Source organism: Ursus americanus, chromosome 34 (genome assembly GCF_024610735.1).
Source record: "Ursus americanus isolate L20-20 chromosome 34, mUrsAme1.1.p, whole genome shotgun sequence".
In the NCBI taxonomy this organism is placed as follows: domain Eukaryota; kingdom Metazoa; phylum Chordata; class Mammalia; order Carnivora; family Ursidae; genus Ursus; species Ursus americanus.
This window is the reverse complement of record NC_142160.1, coordinates 12,093,629-12,118,359: the sequence shown is the minus strand read 5'-3', so window position 1 is coordinate 12,118,359 and position 24,731 is coordinate 12,093,629. Positions and strand designations below refer to the sequence as shown.

Genomic DNA, 24,731 nt, shown 5'->3' with positions numbered 1-24,731 from the left:
GTAGGAATAACGGACTTGGCCTTGAGGTCTGCTGACAAACCTGGGGAGGCATCACAGTGTGTGGTGTGTTTATAGGGTGCCGCTCCGTGCATGCTTGGGGTTTGCTCTAGCTTTTGCCCACAGAGCTCTTGCCCCAATGTCTTCGACAGTGTTTACGCCTCTCTTTTGTCAACTCTGTAAACAGGACTTCTCAAATTGTTCCATCTTTCCACTTTTAACTCCCACTGCAACCTTTCCTCTGGGTCTCTTTGGACACTGTCATGCAATACCTGTGATTCTTCAAATGGGTTCCGGCAGCTCTGGGAGGAGGAACTATGCTTTTGTTCCTTAATTTATCCTCTGGTTTATTCCTTCTCGACATTTATTATGCACCTGCTCAGCACGAGCCTGTCCACCAGCCTAGGCATCACTGAGGTGAAATGAAGATATTTCTTGTTCTTTGAGTTGAGGCTGTGAGTCCCCCTCATCTCCCCCTAATCCCCGTCTTGTAAAAGGAGCCATCGTAACCCCTCCGCCATAGGACTGACTTGAAGTCAAAGCCAGCCTCAGGGGCCATCAGAATGTGAGCGGCTAAAACGATGTGTTCAAGCAAGGGTCCACCAGAGGGCTCTGCAACCCTGCTCAACCCGCTCCACAAACCCATTCCCTAGGCTGGAGGGAAGGCTGGCTCCTGCGGTGTGATGATTCTTCTGCATTTCCCCCTGGAACCACAGTCAGCAGGCAATTTCTGGAAGAATTACTCTCCGTCAAGTCCACTGCACCCTCAGGAGCTCTGGAACAATCCTACTCATTATACTATAGTGAGTGGGAAAATATATCGGGCTCCACAGAAGAAAGGATTCCTACAAATTCATAAATTCACCCTTGCCTTCATTACCAGGACCGGTTAAAAGACCCTTGGTATCTTAGGTTATAGCTCTCGAATGTTCTTTTCCAGAAAAAGATGCAGTATCTATTAGATGCCATCATACTGGATTCCCCCCACCCCCAAAAATCTCTCAAATATACTTAGAGCCCTTCTTTTGGGTTTTTAAACTGCTTTGGGGATAATTAAATTCTAATTGGCATGTCCCCATCCTGAGAGTTTGAAGGTATACACTAGTCCCATTTTACGAGACTGGATTTTTTTTTTTAATGGATGCCTTCCCTGGCCTTATTCTAACTGACGGTCTACTCATAGGTCTTCCTATTCACAGTGCCTTCTACTTCCTGACCAGGGCTGTGGATTTCCCATTTGTGAACTGAACAACTGTAATAAATTTGCTGTGGTCTTTGTGTAGCTCTCTGAGAACTGAGGCCTGCTACTGCTAAGGGCTCTGCTGCTACCAAGTGCCAGCTCCTCTCCCGTGATTTAACGCCCTGATGCATACATAGTCCTTCCCCATGATAAGCAGAAAAGGGAAAGACTTGGGCAGGGAGACTGGAATCCCTCCAGGGACCAGACTGGAAGAAGACAGGGAGCAGTCTGTACTCCACGGACTGTTCTGGAAGAGGCTGCCAAGCAGGAGGACTGCCAGGAACCTCCCGGCCTGGATATCCATTTCTCCTGAGGCGGCATGTAACAGCGGACAGGACAGGGCTCTGCAGGCTCGGGTCAGCAGGGGGTCAGCCCAAGAGTCCCCGCTTCGGAGGACACCGTGCACAGGGAGGCGCTGACCACCTTCCTGTCCGACCTTTTCCTGCTGGCCTGGCGCCCTCCGCCCCGCCCGGTGTCCCTGGACCCGTCAGAGATGCTCAACCGCCCCGAGGCTGAGGACCCCACAGGTCCCGCCTCCGCGTCTCCCGCAGCGCGCGGGCACGCAAGATCCTGGAAACGTGGAAAAGTCTGTAGGCTTCCCGGCCTCCCGATATACAAGTAGGGCTTTGTGGTTTCACAGGCCGCCCTCCCATTCCCAGCACCACATACTTCTGCGCGCAGTCACCAAAACAAGCCGCGGGGATCCCTCTAGAGCCCGGACTGTTTACAGCGCGCGTGGGCGGACGTCCTCCCGCCCGGACCCTCCTCCCCGTAACCCCGCGAGGGCACGGCGCGGCCCGCAGGCACGCCCCCTGAGGCCACGCCCTCTCCGCGGCCACGCCCCCTCAGAGCCTGTTGGGAGAAGTTTTCGGGTTGGGGTCTCCGCGCTTCCGCTTCACCGCAGCCGCTGCGCCCTGGCCTCTTTTGTTTATGTTGAGATTTCACAAAAATTTTGTGCTGTTTAAAAAATGAAGCAGTCAACCTCTGTGTTGACCAGTTAGTTGTAGGAAAGTGTGGACCCAGGGTTAGAAAAACTCCAGGTCATTTCCCAACACCCCCCTCCGCCCGCCCATGCGCAGGGAGTTTTTCCTAGTTAAGATGGAGCCCGGTGAGAAGCCACCAGGACGACAGCAGGTGCGGGAATCCCTGATGGGTAGGACAGTGTCCTCAACCTGTCGTCACTAACTTGACCTGGGAACTTGTTAGAAGAGCCCCACAGGAGGCACACCGAAGCAGTCTCCGGGGATAGAGCGCAGCCATCTGCGCTTTCACCAGCCCTCCAGGTGATTCTCCTGCATGCTCAAGTTTAAGAAACCCTGGGCTGGGCTTTAGGAATGCAGCACTGCAGAGGAGGAAGCAGGGGGCTACCAGCTGGCTCCGGTATCGCGCAGCACTCCAACCCCTCATCCTAAAACCTCCCTTCCTTAATATTTCAAGCCAAGGTAAGCCACTGAAGGGGACAGGAGGATTCCAATAAATAGCTGCAGATTAGACCTACCCCCTGTCTTTGCTTTCCTCTCCTTTGAGAGGGGGTCCTGCGTTAGGAAAGCAGGGCTGGTGAGCTCAAAGGGAGGGAAGTCTCAGGGTAAACACAGGATTCGTGAAGGTAGCCCAGCTCTACAAGCCTCACTAGGCCGGCCTCCCTGGCTCCTCACATCCGCCGGCAAGCTGTACTGTGGGATGGGTGGTAACTCCCACTATCCAACTGTGCATTTCATAGAGCCTGTGTGGCAGCAGTGCCCCACCCAGCCGGTAATGATATAGGAGGGAGGGGAGAATTGCTGTGAGGTAGTTGTCTATGGAGCAGTCAGTCAACAAACATTTATTGAGAATCTATTATGTAACAGGCCCTGGGGAACAAAAGGTCTGCCCTCAGAGTTTACAATCTAGTGGAGATGATGGTTAGGTAGACAGTCACATACAACATATTTACATGCATACGGAAGTTAATTCCATATAGTGATAAAATCTTCAAAACCTAAGATAGGGTAATAATATATTAGTGACTGACTTGGGGATGGGGAGGCCCCTGCAGGTAGAGTAGTCAAAGAAGGTCTTCCTAAGAAGGTGAAATTAGAGCAGAGATGTGGAGGACGAGGAGGAGCCAAACATGTAAATATCTGGGAGAAGAAGATGCCCAACGATCCAACAAGTGCAAATATCCTGAGCATAGAATGGACTTCTGCTGAAGAGCACACCACTGCGTCTGCAGGTGTGGAATGGCAAGAATAAGGTGGGATGTGAAATGAGGCCACCAGAAGGAGTTTGGATCTTTCTCTATTTGTATTGGAAGCCATCAGGCGATTTAAATATTCACTTATCACAATTTGCTTTAGTTTTTGTTGTTGTTATTTTTCCTCATGCATCTCTCAAGTCTCTCTTTTTTAGATTGTGGTATAATTTACCTGTAAGAAAATTAACAACTCATAAGGGTCCAGCTTGATGAGTTTCTGTCTACCCATACAACTGTATAATCGCCACCCAGATCATGGCTTCGGTTTTTAAAGATCATCCTGTGCGTTCCTCAGAGAATGGAGTGAGCAAGGGTGGGCAACAGTGGTGGTAGCGATACCAGTCAGAAGGCTGTTGCAATCAGCTGGTTGATGTGATAGGACTTAGAATAGAGTGGCAGCAGTGGGTAGTGGTGAGAAGTGGTTGGATCAGATTGTATTTAGAAATAGAGGTGATATTGATGCAATTCTCTGGATGTGAAGAGAAGACCGAAGGAGTCCTCCCTGGGGATCTGAATAGCTCAATATGGTGGCACTGAGATGGAGCAGAATTTCAGAGATTTACAGTATATTAGGAATCAGTAAATTTTATAGCAAAACCCTAATGCGTGTCTTAGAATTGTGAGGCAACCCAAAGGAGCAAACTTCTTGCTTATATTTGCCTCTGGAATGTTTGTATCTGCATGGCCTCGGTTTAGCTCAGTTGTATATTCATAGCATGCATGTATTCAACTAGACGCAGGTAAACAAAACAAGCGACTGATGTCGACTACCACACCAGGCACTTTCCAACTGGACTGAAAACATAGACTGAAATCAGACCTAAGCCCACTCTCTTTCCTGCCTTTTAGATACTGATGTCAGAACCAGGGAAGTTGCTCCAGAAAGTGAAGGTGTGGCTGCAGGAGTACTGGAATGTCACCGACCTGATAGCCATCCTTTTGTTCTCTGTGGGAATGATCCTTCGTCTCCAAGACCAGCCCTTCAGGAGTGACGGGAGGGTCATCTATTGTGTGAACATCATTTATTGGTACATCCGACTACTAGACATCTTCGGCGTGAACAAGTACTTGGGCCCATATGTAATGATGATTGGAAAAATGGTAAGCAGGATCCTCTGATTCCATGTTATAAACTTGCAGAGGAGGAGTGGCGATAACCGGAAGAGGAAAATAATTCATTTGGGCCTGCTGTGACGGCCTGAGATGGTCCCGGGGGTGTTTTATTTATTTATTTTTTTTTTTCATTCCTTTTGAGTGTTTGGGAGTTTGACTCTGTCTATATACATCACTGGAAAATTAACCATCACTCACCCACTTACTTAAAGAAAAACATACACAGATCATCTTTGTGCTAAGCACTAGAGTAGGAGTTGAGTGTATAAAGGAGCTCATTCCGTGAGATCAAAGATGAGAGAAAGAGAAGTAATTACCGTACGGTGTGCGAATGCTGTGACAGAGACGCATTTAAGTATTAAGGAGCATGGAAAAGACAGTGTAGGGCAGGGAAGGCTTCCCAAGGAGGTTACATTTTAGCTGGATCTTGCAGGAGGAGTCCACTCCAATTTTTTAACAGAGTTTTCGATTTGTAACATGTTTTCTTTTTTTTAATAAAGTGCTTGAAAAATGCCTTTCCCTACACAAAGGGAAGAAAATATAATCTATTTTAGCTGAGTTGAGTTAGGTTGAATTTGAGTAAGTGTCCCTTACTTCAACTTTACAAGGCATACATGGAAAAAAGCCAAATATCTCCCTCCTGCCATGGTAAACACCTCTTACTGAAAAACCTCTGTGCTAGTAACCTCCACTCCACTTCTACTCGTGAGCTGTTGAAAACCAACCATTAGTCAATAGATGTCCTCTATCATTCTCAGTCAAGTTTTCCTATATACATCATCGCTGCTGACCTTTAGGTCAGCAAATCAATATTTGCTATTATTAGTAGTAGTGTGCATGTGCATCTATAACTACTGAAATGCATCTTAAATAACCAAGACTCTTCCCACAACAGCACTGACAAACACATGCAAAGAGGAGAATTCGAATCCAAAAGGAAGGGATTGTGAGACCTTGGGCAATGTATTTAACCTCTTTAAGACTTTGTTTACTCATTTAAAGTAATTCTAATGAATGCAAGGGTGTATCTTGCAAGGTTGTTGTGATGATCAGAAATAACAAGCTCAACAGCTTCTAGGGTCTGGTTCATAGTAGGTAGTTGATAAAATTGCTCCTGTTGTGTTTAAGTTCGTTTTATGTTTGTTGAAGTATAAAAAAGGGGGGAGGGGAGAATTGGTGAGCATGGTTAGTCTGCTCTATTCTTAACCCTTTGCTACAAAAGCTTGAGATTTATAGCACCAGTATTGCTTAGGGGAAATATCACCAAGCCCATTCTAGAGAGGAAAATTTGAATTCAACGAGCCTGAATTATTTACTCAAAACCGAATCCCAGTTAATTGGGATTTTTGACTAGATAAAAAATGTGTATCTTACTCTGTTGCACAGCCTGTTATATAATCTTCTCTGTGTTTTAGTAATGAATTTGAGATTGTGGTGAAGATTCGGATGTCTAAAAGCAGAGACTCTCAACTTAGAGTCTTTGGGAGAGATTTAGGAGAAGGGATTGGTGGACCCTCCACCCGATTTATATATAAAAAAATACGTGGGTGTATGAATTTCCTGAACAGAGAGGATAAGCTTCCATGAGATTCTCAAATGTATTTTCAAACGGACCCAATGAAAGTGAAGAATTATAACAGCGACAAAATTAGGCCAAGTTTTCTCAACCTGGACCCTATTGATATTTCAGATTAAGTAATTCTGTGTTGTGGGGGCTGTCCTGTCCATCATAGGATGTTTAACAGCCTCACTGGCTTCTACCCACTAATGCCAGCTGGGTAGGTGCACACACACGCACACACACGCACACACACACACTCTTACAACAACAAAAACATCTCCAGACATTGCCATATGTCCCCTGGGGACACAAGTGCTCTCTGTTGAGAACCACCACACTAGACAATTACATAATCTGATGGCTTGTTTTTTCTAATTGATCAGTTGCCTTGTTTTGTTTCAGTAAATAAGATCCGAAGTCTGAAGCCAGCCAAATATATTACTTTAAAAAGGTTGGGTGTCATTGAAAGACTTGAAATATCTAAAGTCACACTAAAACAGCAAGCTTATTGTAAAATCCCCGTCTATCATTTTAATAGTGGCATAATTATCCCCAGTTTTGACTTGAATGAAACCTTACTATGGAGTGAGCAAGAGAGATGTACCGCATTTTCTCTACCTTCCAACTTATGAATGATTTCACTTATCAGTCAAGAATAAGTAGAAAAATGAGTATATTTGGTGGCTTTGTTCTCTTTCGTGGAGCTCTTAAGATACTTAGTTCAATAATTGAGTCACTGATCCAGAAGGTGGGTAGAATATGCCTATAGAATTTATCACTGAGCCAGATGGACTGCTAGGCGGGAAACTTAACAAAATGTGCCCAGATGTGATTATTCTGAAAGCCCCTCAACATTAGAGAGTCCCTATTCGGTACTAAATAGCCAAGTAACTCACTGTGCCCTGTGGTAAGGGACAGACAGACAGCCACTAAGATACCTGGACACAATACTGATCAAATAGGATTCCAACTGATCTTTAAATTCAGGATCGCTTACTAGAATCCTGACCCCTTTCCTTCATATTCCACTTCGCAATGCAATTCTCTAAGCCTAGGACTCAGCTCACTTATATAATGCAGAGTAAAAACAACAATAATAATAGCTCTCATTTACTCTGTGCCAAACACCATGTCAGACGTATCATCACTACAACCCTATGAAATGGCTTTTAGTATCTTTGTTTGGCAATGAAATAAACTGAAACTGGGCAAAGAACAAAGGCAGGATTCCAGCTCATATGGGTCGGACTTCACAGCCTGACCATCCAATGCTAATAATAACAACAATACATTAACATTTACAGAGATTTACCCACATTGCTTCACGTGTTACCGCATTTAATCCTTACAAAATTAATATGCATTGTTAGTCTTTATTATCCCCATTTTGAAAATGAAGAAAAAAAAGCCAAGATTAAGGAACTTGCACGTGACCACCTAAGCTCTTTTATTATCAGAGTCAAGATGGAAACTCAGGTGGTCTAACACCTGTACAGGATGCAACCAACGGATATTTACAAGAGTGAGACAGAATCAGCTCTCTTCTTATTGAACCAACTGGACAATATAGCTAAAAAACAGAGGTCCCCAGCCCTAGTTTTTACTAATAACGTTCTCTTTCTGCACTCTACCAAATTTCGGTATTTGTGTGGTCTTGGTTTTTGAAATCTATGAAGTTGAGTGGGAAGAATGTTTCTTGTCTTTGGTTGTTTTGGCCCTTTGGGTAGATAGCAGACTCGATCTGAATGAAAACAGTCCTGAGAAATTAAATTAGAACAGTTGCTGTGTGTACTGGCTGCGTTTTCTTGGATCAGACTGGCTCCTAAATTTCATGAGTACATACCTTCCTCTTCCCACCCACCTTTTAATCAAGCCATATACACAACATGAAGGACCGATTGGTGTGTTTTTTTTTTTCATTGATAGAACTTGTTGTAAATAAAGGATGAAAGAATTTTACAAAATAGGGGATGAACAGGCCTATATTTCCTATAAAACTGTTTCAGCACAGCTGGCTTGTTCACTTTTAAGAGAGTTCTGAGGCCACTATACTATGAAAGGAATAACCAACTAAGTAGCATATATTTTTAGAAACAGCGAACAAATGTGAATGAACGTCAAGTTTTGAGGGATTCTTATTTAGTCTCAAAGTCAGACGACACTTGAGAGCAGGGTTTGAAAGTTGCCTTGACAGTTGATTAATTGACCTAAAATATATTGAGCCCCCAGTGTCCTCAGGCAAAGAGGAAGGCTCTAGTGTTTTACTTCTAATAATAGGCACCATGGAATATATTCTTTTAAAATAAAATTTTAAAGCAAATTTAAAGCCTTTATTATCATTGATAAAATTATCATTAGTGTCTCTTTGTGGATGGGTATCCCTTCAGGAAATTTGATATCCAAGAGAAGGTCGTCTGTTGTATTAGATGGTCTGATGTGAGGGATAGAAGCCAATCTCCAGCTAGTTTAAGCCCAGCAGGGTTATACTGACTGGTAGCAGGGCAAAATGAAACAGGCCCTCAACCACTGTCAGGACATACCCTCTCTCTGTCTGGAATATCGGCTTCATTGACTCCTGATCAGTTTCGCTAGTGGAAGCCTCAGCCTTAGACACTCTGAATTCATATCATTACAGAGAAAGAAAGGGAGCTTCTCTCTCTCCCAGCTTCAGTTGAAAAAAATCCGAAGAAAGGATTCTGGTTGGCCCATCTTATGTCACATGCCTACCTCCTATCACTGTTGCCAGAGGGTGAGGTACCGGGATTAACCTAGCCTGGAAAAGACACCTCTCTTTGTGGCCAAAATGGGTGGGAACTGCTTCTAAAAGAAGGAGGCAATGGGTTCGGGCCAGGCAAAATAATAGTTATTACATCCCCATCTATTTTTGGTGATAAAAGGAAAGTAATTTGGCATATGAGAAACAGATCCCAGATAATATGTATCATGAAAACAAGCAAAAAAGAAAGGAATCAAGAGGAACAAGAGATAACATTGTGCTCAAATGCAGTCAAGAGAATTTTATAAACATGTCAAGATGAAAATCCAACATTTCAACAGCAGACACAGAAATGGGCCATGAGGCAACCTGATTCTATTGCCTACCAAAACACCTTCCATGACTGACAGGATATGCTGCAAGAGAATTAAGTACAGAAAGAATGGTTCTCTGAGGGACTGGTTTGTGGTACAATACCGGACGATGAGGTGGGGGCCACAAGAATAGGAAGATAAATGATGGATATTTGGGTTGTCCTAGCTTTGTTATTAAATGTTTCTTTTCTTGAGCGTTCCAACTCTTCATTAGCCTTTCAACCTTAGGGAATTTACAGCACTGCAGTAGTTCTTGAAATAGTGCAATTATCCCAATTTCAATTTTGCTAAGAAGAAAGAGACCCAAGGAGGACATTTGCCCTTCCCAGGAACAGAGACAAAATTAGTACTAGATTCATGGAGAGACCTGAGCTTCACATGACTCCCATGCCTAGTCTTGACTAGATGGCACAGACAACAATGAAAAATGAGGGAGTTCCATACTGTGTGTGCTTTTTTAAAAATGATTTTTGAGTTACTGGTGAAGTTCTGTGGACATTGCTTCAATAGACCAAGTGTTCTCTTTCTTACTTGGACACAGCTATCTATGTATCCCTTAGCAATAGTGTTAAAAGTGAAGCCCCTTCAAAGGTTTCCATCAGTGTTGGTGTCATAGGAACATTCAGTCATATGGATTTTCTTTTGTTTCTCCCTCTGCTTCCCCACCCTTCCAGATGATAGACATGATGTACTTTGTCATCATTATGCTGGTGGTACTGATGAGCTTTGGGGTCGCCAGGCAAGCCATTCTCTTTCCCAATGAAGAGCCATCATGGAAATTGGCCAAGAACATCTTCTACATGCCCTATTGGATGATTTATGGGGAAGTGTTTGCGGACCAGATAGACCGTAAGCAAGTTTATGATTCTCATACACCAAAGTCAGGTATTGAACCTCAATTGGGTCATGTCTTTTCTGAGTTCATTTGTTTGTTCTCAATAAATGGCTCAAGATAGAGGACCGATTCCTAGCTTGCTATCTTGGAGGAAAAAAACAATTACAGAAGTCGAATATACAGTTTTCACAAAGTAGTCCTCGGGTGTTTCTGCAGGTATGTCCTTTCTATGACACAGATCAATATCTGACATCCCAAATTTGATCAAGAACAATATCAAAAGATCTCAGTTATTTGGGGATTCAAAATCCTAGGGCCATGTGTTGAATATTTCAATATTATTAATATACAATTACTCCCCACCCCTACCCCAGCCCCCAGCCTGTAAAAACTAAATTCCTTGGGTTTGACTTCAGAACAAATAAATAATTCTCCATTTTGCCATCAGAATTCAGAAGGGCAAACATCTGCATGGTGTTTTCCTTGCAATGGAAAATATTCTTCAGCTCCTTTCCCCACTGTCTTAAATTATGTGCTATTGAGACTCAAAAGAAGCTAGTATTCATTGCCTGGAAGTATGGAAAATGCCTTAGGTTATAAACTGAGTTGCTTGCTATAAATGCCAGGGAAAAAAACAAAACAAAACAGTATCTATATCATGAAATGAGTCAGTGTGAGGAGCGAGCGCCAGCAGACCCCCCATGTTTCATGCCCTAATAGATGCCGATTCTCTATAAGAAATACTCTCTTATACAGAGTTTGGAGGTAGTTGTATACTAGAATCTGTTCCAGCCTTTTATTTGGACCAAATGTCAGGGCACACCAGGCACTGGGAAATTATTTGGGAAGAAAGCATCGGGAAAGAAGTATCTTCCAGTATGGAAGAGCTGAATCCCTGAAGCAACTATTATTTCTCATTTTCCCTGCGAAGTTTAGCTCTAGAAATAACATCCCTCCAACATTGTCGAACTAACATTTTTGAAACGTTTTTTGCTGACAAGCCAGCCATCTGAGCCCTGGACTGTGGACACGGATCAGGGTTACATAACCAGGTTTGGGAAGAGCAGGAGCAGAGAGCAGTCGGCACCCCCCCCTCCCCTCGCCCCTCCCCCCGGCCTATCCCAGGTAGGACTGACACCAAGTAAATAAGGCACAAGTACTAGAGAGCGTGAGCCCTCTGGGCCTGTGAGGGGCATGTGTGCGCTGGCAACAGGACACATTAATATGTCATTTCCCCCCCTGTGATGGATTTTGAACAAATACCTTTCTTAAAATGAGTCATCTGAGGCAAGAAGGCTTTTTGGAACACCTAATTGGAGCAAATACTCATTTCAGGAGACTTGGCCAATCTCACTGAGGAAGAATTTTAACTCCATCTCCTGGTTGTAATATCTTTGGTTGGCAATGTGCAGCCTTCACTGAGACAGCTTTCCAGGGCTTGGGGAAAACCCTTTGGGGACCCTCCTTTCAAACGGTCCCTAAAGGCAAAATAACGTAAAAGCCCATCTATGATCACGCTCCTTGGAGATTAAATGTATTGTTTTCCCTCAAGAAATTGCTTTCCACGTACATCGTTTTGCCTTTTTTAGTTTTCCTTTCTTCCCCAAAATGAGATTAAAACCCCATGGGTGTTTTGACAGTGCAACATTTTGGGAGGGGAGAAGGCAGGAAGGGTAGGTGTGTTTTATAAATGGGATTCTGTCTGTCCCTCTACAAGTGGCCATTTATTGATGTTGTACTATGAGCCCAACCTAGTGCAACAGACACCACCATCTGGCTGAATAAGAGGATTTATTATTGTTATTTTAAAAGAAGGGCTGATTGTAGTTTAGAACTGGAACCCCACCCCCACCCCCAGAGATGGAAGAGAGGTGTTTTGTGTGAGTGAAGTATGAAAATAGCTATCCCTTATTGTTCATTAGATCTGTGGTGCTGTACGTGTGTGAGAATAAATTTCTACCCCAAATCTCAATATAGACCTGACCTAGCCTTGGATGGATGCAACCTTCATGATACCTTTCCCCAACTTACCTTCCTTCTTGACATTCCAAAATTGGCTGCAATGGTAGCCACTGTTCTAAGCTAAATCAGCCAGTTTGCTGTTTAGAGTGCTAAAGAGTATTTGTCCTTTCTCAAATGGACATAGGAGGCTGCCCCCAAATCTGTCATTACATTTGGCCAAGGTCATTGAACATCCATCCCTATCTTTAAAAGAATTCGATTTTCATGTTATGGCACTGGACAAGACCAAGGGGCATTGGGTGACTGCCCCACCTAACCACTCAGAATTGCCTGGGAGACCCAAGAACCGAGCTGTTTGAGAAAGGTACAAATCATTTACGCTGCCCTACGGTGTCTTGCCTCTTTTCTGTGCCGTGTCCGGGCTGGTCTGTGAAGCATGTGTTCAGGCTGATTGGATCTCATATCCACCTGGACCCGCGACCCCGCCTGGGGTCTGCCAGTCCCATCCTGGGGAAGTGCCCCTGTGGGGGCCTCTCCGGTGCTGCTCGTTCACAGACACCTTCTCAGAGTGACTCATTTCTAATGTGCTGCACGTGCTGCATATCTAACTCCTTTTGTTTTGAACTGCAAAACTGCTGAACCCATTTCATGTTTGGGGAAATAATCTTTCTTGGGACGAATGTACATGGATGTATAATGGGGCCCAAGGGGTGGCTTATTAACATCTGTCTTCTACCTCAGCAGGGAGTACAGCTTTAATGCCCTCATTTCCGGGAGGCAGTGTTACTGAAATACAGATTTTTTATATACATTCCCGTTTTTTTCCTTGTAGTTTGTCCTAAACCCAGAGACTTTTTCAGTAAGGCCTAAAGAGCTAGAATGAGACTTCTGAGGTTACTTTCCAAATGTGCTTAAAGACTGAAAGCAAAAGAAATAAGAAAGAATGGAGTCACTGTAAAATCACAAAATAATGTAGGGGGTTTTCACCTCTAAACTAGGTTAGATTAACACAAACGGTAGTCCGGCGTGAATCTCAATTATCTGTGAAGCTAAAATATTTGCTTTGTGTCAGGAGCGGATGTGCGTGCAAGGTCGTGATTTGCAGCAGCAGATAATGAAACTGGGAAGGGACAGTCATGGTCCGCTCTGCCAGGGTGTTTTGCCTAGCGCCCTGATGAACTAATGAGAGATGACCTTGCCGTTGTCATTGGGTTGATGTTTAAGTTCTATATAACAGCAGCTCTCTAAGACCCGATCTATGGGCTACCGTTCAGTGACTCGGGCCCCAGCTTGCTAAACGCATTGCTACCAAATGATGACATCCTTTTAAGTGTCTCATTAAGGTGACCCGTATTGCATGGCATCTGAGAGCTGGTCAGGATCCCACTAGAGCCTGAGGGGGGAAAAGCCACTTAGAGAAAAGGAGCAACAGAATAAATTTCCAGCACACTCATGCCAAGGCCAGGGCAAAGCTAATATTAGAGGGACTCTCACCAGTTGAGAAATCTGGTTCCATGGTGTCTGAGGTACCTAGAAATACACCTCTGTTGGCCGAGAAGATGGGGTGTCTCTAACTTCCTTGAGCCTCTGAATGAACGAAACTTCCCTTTATTCACAGGGCACCCTTGTGTTGCCTGCCATACACACAGATTACCCAGGCTGTACCGGGGCAAGGGGAGAATGAATCACGCTCTTGAATGCATTAAATCAGGGTCTAAATTTAGTCCTTCTTTCTGCTGCTCTGAGTATTTTTACAAGTTTGGGTACTAATGTGAAAGCAGACTATCCAAAACTTACTTTCTACCATAACCACTTAATATTATTTGACTGTTCCCCTTGGCCCAAATTAACTATCCAATCTACTTAATGCATGGGTCAGTTTTGTTTTGTTTTTTTTCTCTTACTGCCTAGGGCTTTCCATCTGAAATTGATAGGTAATCTGGAGTAAGAGGCTTATTTTTGTTGTGGTTTGGTTTGGTGTTGCTCTATTTTATTTATTTACTTATTACAAAAGTTTCTGCTATTTAAAAAACAAACAAACAAAAACCTCGGTCTTTTGTACCCTTGGTGTCTCTGTGATGTTGCCTGGATTTGAAGCGTTGTTTTTGTCAGGAAACAAGGAGCCTCTATGTACATGTAAAGCTAAAACATTGCCTTGTTTACTTTTCTGTCTCAAATTATGTGTTCCTCACTTCACATGTAGAAGTTAGGATAGCTCGAGGCCGGTCTCTAAAATATGCCTGCTTACGGCAACGCTTAGAACAGCACGAACAGAGAAGATGGCTATTGTTACGCATCCGGATCCTTAGACTCCACTTCTGGAAATTCAGGGCTCTACAGCTGTTTGGTATTCAGGACTGACCTTCTCTCGTGGATTCAGAGCACACTAATGCCTAACGGCTATAGCGTGGGGAGTGTTGCCTGACCAAAGGAAGTACTTTGGAAAAGAAAAACCTGAGCCAGTGCCAACTTTTGGGAAAGGGGGAATTGTTTTGCTGGGTTTTGTTTTCGCAGATTGCTAAGGAAGCAAGCCAGCAGAAGGCACCACCCCCCTTTTTCTGTCCCTGAAAGTCAGTTTACATTCTAGAGAATACGCACCCCACTTGTTTGCTAATGCGGACTGAGACTTAGTGAGCTTACAAACAGCAGAGCTGTCTGCAGGCAAGCCTTTGGGATGATTCAGTACGCTATAGTAATCAACATTTGTTTCACTATCACAGTATTCATTTAGCTTTTGCTCACAGGTTGGGCTCCATTTTTAATCCATTCATTCTTCATTCAGTGGTTATTTATTCTGATCCTACTATGAGCCGGACACTGAGGTAAAGAGATGCACATGACAGAGTATATTGTCTTTAAGGAAGTTTACCGTCCAAGAGAGGCAAACTGACATTGACAATATATATGTGGAGACGGAGCCCCCAAAGAAAAGTAGTCGGTTCTTCCTAGGGTGAGAGATGGGGGCACAACAGATGAAGCCTTGCAAAGAATGGAAAGGTTGAGCTGAGACCTGAAATATGAGCAGATATTTGCGGGGCAGATGGGAGCAGGGGGGTGTGAAGGAGAAGAATGGCATTCCAAACTGAGACTCAGCATGGACAGTTCCAGGCACAGCAGGCAGTTTAATATGGCTGACTGTAGGGTGAGAGGCGGGAGGCAGGAAGCAGGACAGATGGGTCTGAAGAGAGAGACAGGAGTATAGATCTTGGAAGACTTATACTCCATGTTCAGGGTAGTACCATGATCTGACATGTTTTAGTGAGCGCTGTCAAGCAAAAATATGAAGATGGGAGGTGAGAACACACTAGCTAATGCAGTAGCAGTTGGGATGGCGAGGATAGGCAGCCTGAGACTTTAAGAAGGTCAAATCAGAAGGACCTGGGCAGAAGTCAGATGGTGCACAGGGTGGTAATGGGGAAGTGGATGAGGATTTAAGATGGAGGAGTTGAAGGTCACTCTAAGGTTTCTGGCTCAGTTGAAAGAATGATGTCATTTAGGGAGATAGAGAACCTAGGAGGAAGAACTATGGGGAGAGGAGATTTGCTCAGTTGGGGTGGGATTGAGTTTGAGGTTCCCATGGGAATTCCAGGAAAACCATGAAGCAGGCTATTTTGAACATGGATCTCTGGAGCTAAGTAGAAAGAGCTGGACCGGAGATACAGGTCTGGGGATCAAGAATATAATTCTAGTAAAAGCCATGCAAGTGGGTAAGCTTGCCAGGGAGCACAAGTAGAGAAAGAAGGCCAGAGCAGAACAGTAGAATGGAGGAGTCAACAGTATCAAAAGCAAGAGAGGACAACAATTAGCCGAATATTTAGAAAAAGTTCATTCAGCTAGACCTTTGGGAAGTCACTGGTAATTTTGGCCAGAGAATTTTCATTTCAGGAGTGAATGCAAAAACAAACTACAGTGATTTAAGAGTAAATGAGCAGCAAGGCAAAGCATCTACTAGGGAAGAGAGAGAGAAGTGTTGTGTCTGTCTGGGTGACGGTGGCAAGGGGAGGAGGAAGATCAATGAGTGGGGCTTTGAGACAAAGAGTAATGTTTTGTAATCACCACTCAGGAAAGTCACTAAGTACACTTCAAAGGATTGCTTAGGGCCACCTATTTGCATAGTTAGGTTTTCTGTTTTCTCATCAAGACTCAGCAGCCCAGATCAGGAAAAACAAATAGCTGGATTAATCCAAGATTGAATCGTTGCTGTGCCAATATGGCAGAAAGAAAGGAGACTAGGTTTTTTGAAGATGCTTACAAGGGTTTCAAGTTGTGCATTATGAGGTCTAAGATGGAAGAAGAAAATAAAGGTATAATGTTGGTAAGTGCGTAAGAGGAAGAAGGACCAAAGGATGAGAATCCTGGCCTGAGTACCAAGTGCTTTGGGAACTAAGGATCCCAAGAGGTGTGCTGGTAAGATGTTGTGGTCAGAGAATGGTAAACTGATATTCAGAGTGCAGAGGTAGACCAATTTAGGAGAATGATAAGGTCCAGAATGGATTCCAGGATATGCTGGACTTGAGGTCAAGCATCTTGAAGCTAGGTTCTTCTGTGTTTGTCACTGCAGCTGTCGAAGTGTCCATAATAACAGGAGAGAGAGTGGACAGGAAGACTTTGATCAGAATTACCTGAAACTCAAAGGAGAAAGGGCTTTTTGTACAAGAGTGAAAAGCAGCGGGTCGGAAGAGGCAAAGAGTCAGTGATGGTGCAGGCATTACTTCCGGGAGCCACGAAGCTGGATGTACAAGAATGTGCGATTTTCATGTGAGAAGGTTGAAGGAAGTGGTGTCTTTTTGTAAAATGGGATTTAGTTAAGGCAAGAAAATGGGGACTGGGGTTGTAGAAGTATAAGAAAGCAGAGGAGTATGTGTTCGATGAAAGGGTGTTCCAGAAGGCTCTGGGGAAAGAGAGGCAAGGGAGAAATGATGAGAAAATTCTGTGGGCAGAGAGCCCAACATCACATGAGGACAGAAGCATAAGGGAGGATAGTTGACCAGAGGAACTTGCACTGTCGAAACGGAGGCTGGTAGGTAAGAGAAGTAGGGTGGGAATAACTATTTAGAGTTTTGAAGACTAAAGCCCTAGTAGAATAAGGGGCCAAATTAGGCTAATGGCAGCTAGGTCTCATAGGCAGTCTAGAGCAGCATTTGCTCAGCTTTCCAAGATTGTGTTGAAGATAAATTGTTCTGATGCCCTCAATGGATGGAAGTGGAAACTTTGTGTAGTGACGCAGAACAACCAGATTCTATAGAGGAACCACCCCAGATGGCCTGGAGAATTCTCCTGTCTTGGGGGAGGCTCTCCTTTTGAAATTAGCAGTCGCCTGTGATACTAGAGAAGCATCATCCTTTGTTACCTTTCGCAAGAATGAGCTCTTAGTATCACCCTGGAGTATTCCATTTTTCTTTAACTGCGTAGTTGCTGATACCTTGCCTGTAATTAAATGTAGCGCTTGGCCCATCCTGGCCATTTTCAGCCTCTGTTGTAAACTCTGCCTGTAACAGAGTGTGTTTGGTACATCGTAGGTTCGCCTGACTCCAAAGCCTGTGCTTTTTCTACTTGTATTTCTACAAATACTCCAAGCAGTCCTACATAACCCCATGGAAAATAAAGCACCAGCAGATGGGATATATTTAAAATTTTTGAAACTTTCTCAAAAAAGCTCTAAACCATTTCCCAAAAAGTTTACTTGGGAGAGAAAAGTTAGCTTCCCATCTAGTTGTGGCAACAATTTTGTCACCTGTGGGAGCTAACTTATCACGGAGACAAGAGATATAAAAAGTATGTACCCCTCCACATAGAAGCAAATCAGTGTTTTCTTTAAAACTCTTGTCCTCTTTAGCACATGCAAAAATAAAATGGGATTCTGTAAGATTTAGAGAAAAAACTAAAGTCTCTGGCAATGCTGAATAGTAAGCTAACAGTGAAGGACTTTGGAAAGAGTTCATGTGTGCGCCGGTAGAAAATAACAGAAAGGCGTACTAAGAGCATGTTTAAGACGAAAGTAGTCAGTAAAAACCTATAATAGGGGCACCTAGCTGGCTCGGTCATTAGAGCATATGACTTTTGATACTGGGGTTGTGAGTCCGAGCCCCATGTTGGGTGTAGAGATTACTTAAAATGTTTTTTAAAAAATTTAAAAATTAATAAAAATGGACATAAAAACCAATAATAGTTTGTCCCCTAGTCAGATGCAATTGACTACAGGAAGGGAAAGATAATCACTGTAGATTGAATACTAGACACACCTGCGTGGTATATAACTCAACCCAAAGCGATGCTGAACGTCATCCAGAACAGCATTAAAAGCAAAACAAAAGGGGCTCTCGTTACCTGGTCTGGAGCTGTGGCGTATCTGTGCCTGGGACGCTGCGGATGGTGCTGGTCACTGTCTGTCAGAAAGACATAAATGCATTGAGCCAGAGAAGAGCAGCCAGACTTATCGAAGGAGTGAATGAAAAGCTGTAATTTGAGGACAGATCAGGAAGATGAGGGCTCTTTGCTCCAAAAGATGAAAGCAACCATGTCTGGAGTCTGAGAACTCCCCAAATGAATGTCTGCAGAGAAAGTGCGTATGACATGGGTCCCCAAATCCCAGTGTACTCGAGCCAGGGATCCATTGAAGTATGAAAGTTGTACACTTGGGTCAAATAAAAGAAATGCCATTCTACAGAGTAGGTAGAGAACTTCAGGGATTTATTTCCCCTTGGAGATGTTACAAGAGAAATAATATAATCTCAAAGTGAATTTTGAACATTTTATCTTTTTAATCATAACAAGGGAGACCCTGAACAAAAAGTGGCTTTTTTTTTGTTTTCCCCCTCCAAAATAATTTTCTTTTGAAGAAAAAGGAAAAGGATGAGAGAAAAGAGGAAAAAGATTCTGCTATAGACGCGAGGACCCATGTCATAGAAATGATATGGATGATTCAAAATGGCGTGTAATCCCAAATCACATGTAAGCATTGGTGGAGAAGACACACAGTCTGGCATGTAGCAAATACCGTTAGTCCCCTTACCTAGATCCCCCCGCTTCCCCTTTACCGAAGTGTTGTTCACACCATCCAGTTTCTGTGTGCTTTGATGCTAAGGGCTCTTGGCTATGAACTTCACCCTGGAGCTGCGGGTGCCTCTTCACCACCCAGAGAGCCTCAAGTGCCTGAGAGGTTTTGTACCTCCAGGGCCTGCCTGCTGGGGAGGGAAGGATGACAGGGTATCAAAGCCCAGTTCCCTTGACTCTTGGCTTCAGTGGAAAAGCTGCTATCTTCAGGACAGCATAGTCACTTTTTGAATGTGAAGTGCAATTCATACTCCAAGGATCCCCCGTAGGATCAGGCTAACGCTTGGACTTCATCTGAAATTGCACCTTGTTGGGGTTTTGTTTTTGTTTTTTTCCCCACTGCTTACTCTGTTTCCTCCACTTTCTTCTGTCCAGTTTCCCTTTTGGAGCAGGGCCTTAACAAATGACTTTCACGTGACCCCTTCACATAGGGTCACTCCTGGAAGAACTCTACCTAAGAAAGACACGCAGGCCATGTGTATTGGAAGCTTCGGGACCCTTCCTGGCAATGCAGAGCAGGAGACCATGGGCGCCCAGATTATATATAAAGCAGTTGATCTGGTCATCCATAGTAACAAGGCAACGAGATTCTCTCTCTCGTTACAGATGACAGAGACCGTTTTGCAGCTTCTCCTTCAACGCTTGAAGTTGATGCTGTAACTCAAAGCCTTATGTTCCCAGGAGTTCATGAAGGAGGTCATTCTTGAAGCAGGAAAGTTTATTTCAGCCTTAGGATCTTTTCTACCATATTTCTCAAATCCCTGCTCTGCGCCTGCTCTCCCACCAGGCAGGTCCTACCAGGAAACAGGAGAGGTACAGACACTGTCCTAGTCGTTCAGGAGTTTGTAATCTGAGCCAAAGGGTCAGCAGACTTTTTCTATAAAAGGTCAGGTGGTATTGAGTGCCACGCAGCCTACAGTCTAACTCCGCAATGCAACAATAAATAAATGAATGGGTGTGGCTGTGTTCCAATAAAACTTTATTTACTAAAACAGGAGGCAAGCCAGATTTGGCCTGTGGGCAATAGTTTGCTAACTCCTCATCGAAACCATCCAGTTATGCGATGGCATTGGCTTCCTTCCCCCTTACTTCCACTGATGAACGTGTGAAACCAGAGCTCCAACATGGAATCAGTTTTTCCTATTTGATGTTTTATCCAAATACAGAAGGTGACACTGCTTTGTGCCTTTATTTCTTCCCGGAGAAACGTACTCTACCAAATCAGGTACAACAGACCAAAGGGGATGTCTGTGGTTGTTGAGTTAGTGTGCAAGGAAACCACACTGCTTGAGGAGTGGGTATGGTTCCCAGACCACAAATGCAGATGCTGCCAGGAAATCAGCTTCATTTTTTATTATAATTCCACCGATTTCTATTTTGAACACGCATCCCCATAAGCTGGAGGAAAATTGCAACCTGAGGCTCATCCCTCTTTACCTTCCCAGAGGTCGGTTAAGGTTGGATTGGAGGCAGGATGGAGTGGAATTATCACACAGTTAGCTGCTAAAATGTGCATTGCCCCAGTCGGTTTGAGGTCTCATGGATTTATGATGTCTCCCTGCTGTCCCAAATCCTAGACACTTCATCCCTCTGCGATCCCACTACCCCCAACAGAACAGCCAGGAAAACCATGCAGCCTGAGTCCACAAAGCACATGCAAGTTGGCATTCCCTCTCAAACACCCTCACCTGTGTGCACAAACATTTCTCTCTTCTCTCCCCCAGTCCTGCTTCTGCCGAGACATTCGTACCTATCCCTCAAATCCTCCTTTTCATTTTCCCTTCTACAAATGCTCGAAGGTCCTGAGCTCATACATTTGGATCACAAAAGCAGCCAGAGACTCAAAGGCTATTTCTGGATTCTGCCCTACAGCCCCTCCTTCCCTGATACAGAGCCAATACCTGCTTGAAAGACAAGAGGGAAAAATGAGTATTTCAGAAGGCTATTCCACCACACAGATTTAACTGTCTTGTAAGTAAAACAGGATGCTCAAAATAAAAATAAACTCACTGGCATATCTGGAGTTATACTTCAAAGCTCCATGCTTCAAAGGGTGGGTTATATGTAAAGGAATCGTGATCTGGTATCAAAATAAATCATCCAAGTATTGCTATGGGGATTTCTTAAAGTCTCAGAATGGTAGTAGGTCTGGCAGATTCCTCCAGAAGAGCCTTGTTCAGTAGATTCTTCTGCGATGATGGGACTGGTCTAGATCTGCACTGTCCAATCCCTAGCTGCTAGCCACATGTGGTTAGCGAGCCCTTGAAATGTGGCTGGTATGAAGACAGTTAATTTTAAATTGTATTTAATTTTAATTAATTGAAATAGCTGCATGTTGTTAGTGACTACCATATTGGTCAGCTCAGTTCTAGAATATAAAAACCCTTTAAAATGCCAGCCCCGTGAGAAAAGAGACCACCTCTGCCTTGTTCCCTGCTGTAGCCTCAGCATCTCAGACTGTGTCACATAGTAGATTCTCAGAAAACAATGCATGAATTAAACCCCAAGAAGCAAGCAATAGAAAGAGGATAAGGTTTTTGTCTGCTTTGCCCAAAAAATTGTTCTAATTTGAGTTAAGTTAAATACAGTGATAGTGGATTCATGCATCAAAGAAAGAAAGAAAAAAGAAAAGTGAAGTCAGAGGACCCTAGAATTGACAACTTGCTGAAATTTAGCTGAATTTATGTTTAAGAAAAGAATTACAGCCAGGCTCAAGAAATATTTATTGAACAATCCTTATTCTAGTCTGTGTGTAGAAATTACTGCTGGACAGCTATACAGAAGAGAAGAAAGAAAGAAAGGGAAGGGGAGAGGGAGGGATAAAGGGAAGGAGGAGGAACGCAGGAAGGCTGACTGGCCTGCGCTTGCTCGTGGAGGGCAGCTGGGGAAGGAAGAGAGGGCTGGGGGCCCAGCAGTGGGACTGGATGAGACCCGTGCAGTCAGCCCTGCCGGCTGTGAGCTGCGCTGCGCTGAGGGGGTTGCCATGCCTCCTGGAACTGCAGGCCTTTCCAAAGGCACAGTGTTCAGACCAAATGCAGTGAGGCAGATGGCTGCTTTCCACTCAAAGCAGAGCAGAGTATGCCCCTTCTGATAACACGGCAAGATTTTAGCTGATCAGTATTAACAGCCACCAAAAAAATAGACTGATCTCCGCGCAGGTTAACTATTAGCAGATAGGCTCACGTGTTCATTGTTTTTCTCGAATGTGGCAGAGTCCAAATAAACCTGCAGCCTCGGTATGTAGGGGGAGAGTAAGGTGCTCCAGATCTGTACAAGATACTGTCCAGTGGAGCGAATAGCTTCCTGTAGCTAGATTTCAGGCCGCGTCTGCCAAGTGATGTTTGACTGAATTGCTTGGCTTTTAGCCAAGTTTGTGGTATCTGGAATCTCAGGCCTGAGGTTCAAGCTGAAGACATGCTTCGCAGGAGACCCCAATAACTTCAGGTCAGACATGGAATTTTGAGTCCTTGTCTGTGACACACTCAGTTGGAGTAGATGACACCCACTGATGGGTTAAGAATAGAGAGGAACAATTTCTTGACCTGGGTTGTGGTTACATGGGTTTTCATTTTATACCGGATGTATATGTTTATGGACTAGTTCTGTATAGAAATCTCACAACGTAAGATAAAAGAGAATAAATCAGGCAACCTGCGAGCACATCTTCCAGATTCTAATTTGAATGAGCTCATTCATACAGTGACATTTACTGAGAGCTCCTGTGTGCCAGGCACAGTGCTAGGAGCTGGGGGGTCAAAAAGAGATACATTTGTTGCTGTGGCTTTGAAGAAAGTTTACTGGGGAGGACTGACAAGTAAACACATCATTGCAAATCACCATGATACATATTTCCAAGCAATGGATGTATACACTTAAAGAAAACACACTTGTTTGAAGGGTGAGCAGGGGGAGACGTGGCAAAGCAAAGCAAGAGAGGACAAAGTACAGTCAGAGGTATTCTCCTGGGAATAGCGAAGCTGAATCATGAAGAGTTTTCCAGACAGGTGAGGGGAGGGCATTTAGACAGAGGGACTGTCAGGTACAAAGCGAGAGAGGTGACAAGGTATGTCCGGTATAGGCATGTGGAGATAGAGAGACTCCCTCCCTGGACCAGCCATTGGGGTTAGTACCCCCTGCAAGGTGCTCCCAGGCCTCCTTGACCTGGCCTGGGCCAACACATGGCATTTTCTCATTTTTGTCCGGTTTGCTTTGTATATCCCTCACTGGACAATATGCATTTTTGGAGAGTGGGTGCCAGGGTCTGTGTCCATCTGTTTCACCAAGTTTGAGTGAATGAATGGAGAAGAGGTTAGAAAGGGGAATTGTAAAGGGCTTTGTTGGCCAAGCTCAGGAATTTGGGTCATTTTTTTATGGGAAATCACAGCTCACCTTGTGTGGAGCTCCTTTCCAAGTTAATTCTCTAGTTTATGGATTCCATAATCTGTGACTGCCGAGCGGGGAGACTGTGACTGGGAAAATACACAACCAGGACGCTCGTTTCAGGGAAACTAGGTAAGCCACAGAAAGCCCTTTGTTCCCAAATGTCTTCTAGAAGAGGAGAAGTAGCAAGCTTCAAGAATCATGACATCCCCTGAATAGGTTAAACCTACTGACTCTTCTCCCCTCAGTGTGAAGTATTTGAATCTTTAATCTTAACCCCCAAAATAGCTGAAATCAGTATTCAGGTAAGGAGAGTTAAAATGGGGGCAGGTAAGGAAGCAGATGGCTCAGGCCTGGCGAGGCAGACTTTGAGCAGCCCGAGGACAGCTCAGGCGACTGTGTGCCTGGAGGGCAGAGAAAGGGAGACAGGGCGTGGGGGAGGTTCACAAAGAGAGGTGGTGGCCAAAACAGCTTTGCCTACATTGCAGTTTTGCCAAGGGCCCCGGCGGATGCGCGGCCTGCCTCCAAAAACCATCTTCCGTGCTGCCGGCAGTAAATCGCAATATCCGGATTGCTTGAAGTTCAAAAATCCACAGGCCCTCCCAGTTTAGTCTGAAGGCCCCAAGCTCCCCAGCTGCAGCTTGTCCAGTTCAGCCGGGGTGCCACTAATCTGCGCCACCTCCCCCCCTTCACTGCTAGAAGACTGCGGGGTGCAGACGAGAGGGAGAAAGAGAGAGAAGACAGTCAAGTGCATTTGGGTACCACCCTATCAAATCTTTTCCTTTAGTTCCTCCTTGGCCTCTCTGCAGGTCTATAAGAAATCTATTTTCCAGGAAACTCAAAGGCCTTAAAGCCCCAGGACCGCCAAGGGAAGCTGGAATACTCCGTTTTCATGTGACCATGAAATCTCCCACAGCTAAGGTCTACCCCACCGGTTCTCCACCAGGGGCAGTTTCACCCCACCCCCTGCCCCCAGGGGACATTTGGCACTGCCTAGAAGTATTTTCGGTTGTCACAACTTGAAGGGGGCCAGCGGCATCTAATGATAGAGGCCGGGGATGCTACTACACATCTTGGGATGCGAGGATGGCCCCCCCCAAGGGAGAATCAACCACGCCAAAATGTCAGCAGTGCTGAGCTTGAGCAAACCCTGTCTATCAGAATCCAAAATGCAACTTCTTGTTGCTTCTGAAAGAAAAATGGCACGAGAGAGTTGCTCTCGACATCTGCAAAGTCCTCGAAAACAGATCTGAGAAGATCCCAAGTC

The 24,731-nt window shown here is 44.5% G+C and overlaps 1 protein-coding gene across 1 annotated transcript in view; it reads left to right on the top strand.

Moving 5' to 3' along the window:
• The window catches only part of TRPM3 (transient receptor potential cation channel subfamily M member 3), a gene marked incomplete at its 5' end in the record, with an annotated part of 257,261 nt that overhangs the window by 194,000 nt on the left and 38,530 nt on the right, over window positions 1-24,731 (top strand). Inside the window, 2 exons of the mRNA XM_045772551.2 lie at window positions 4,320-4,571; window positions 9,909-10,083. Of these exons, the coding sequence (XP_045628507.2) occupies window positions 4,320-4,571; window positions 9,909-10,083 (427 nt within the window). The remainder of the gene's footprint in view (window positions 1-4,319; window positions 4,572-9,908; window positions 10,084-24,731) is intronic.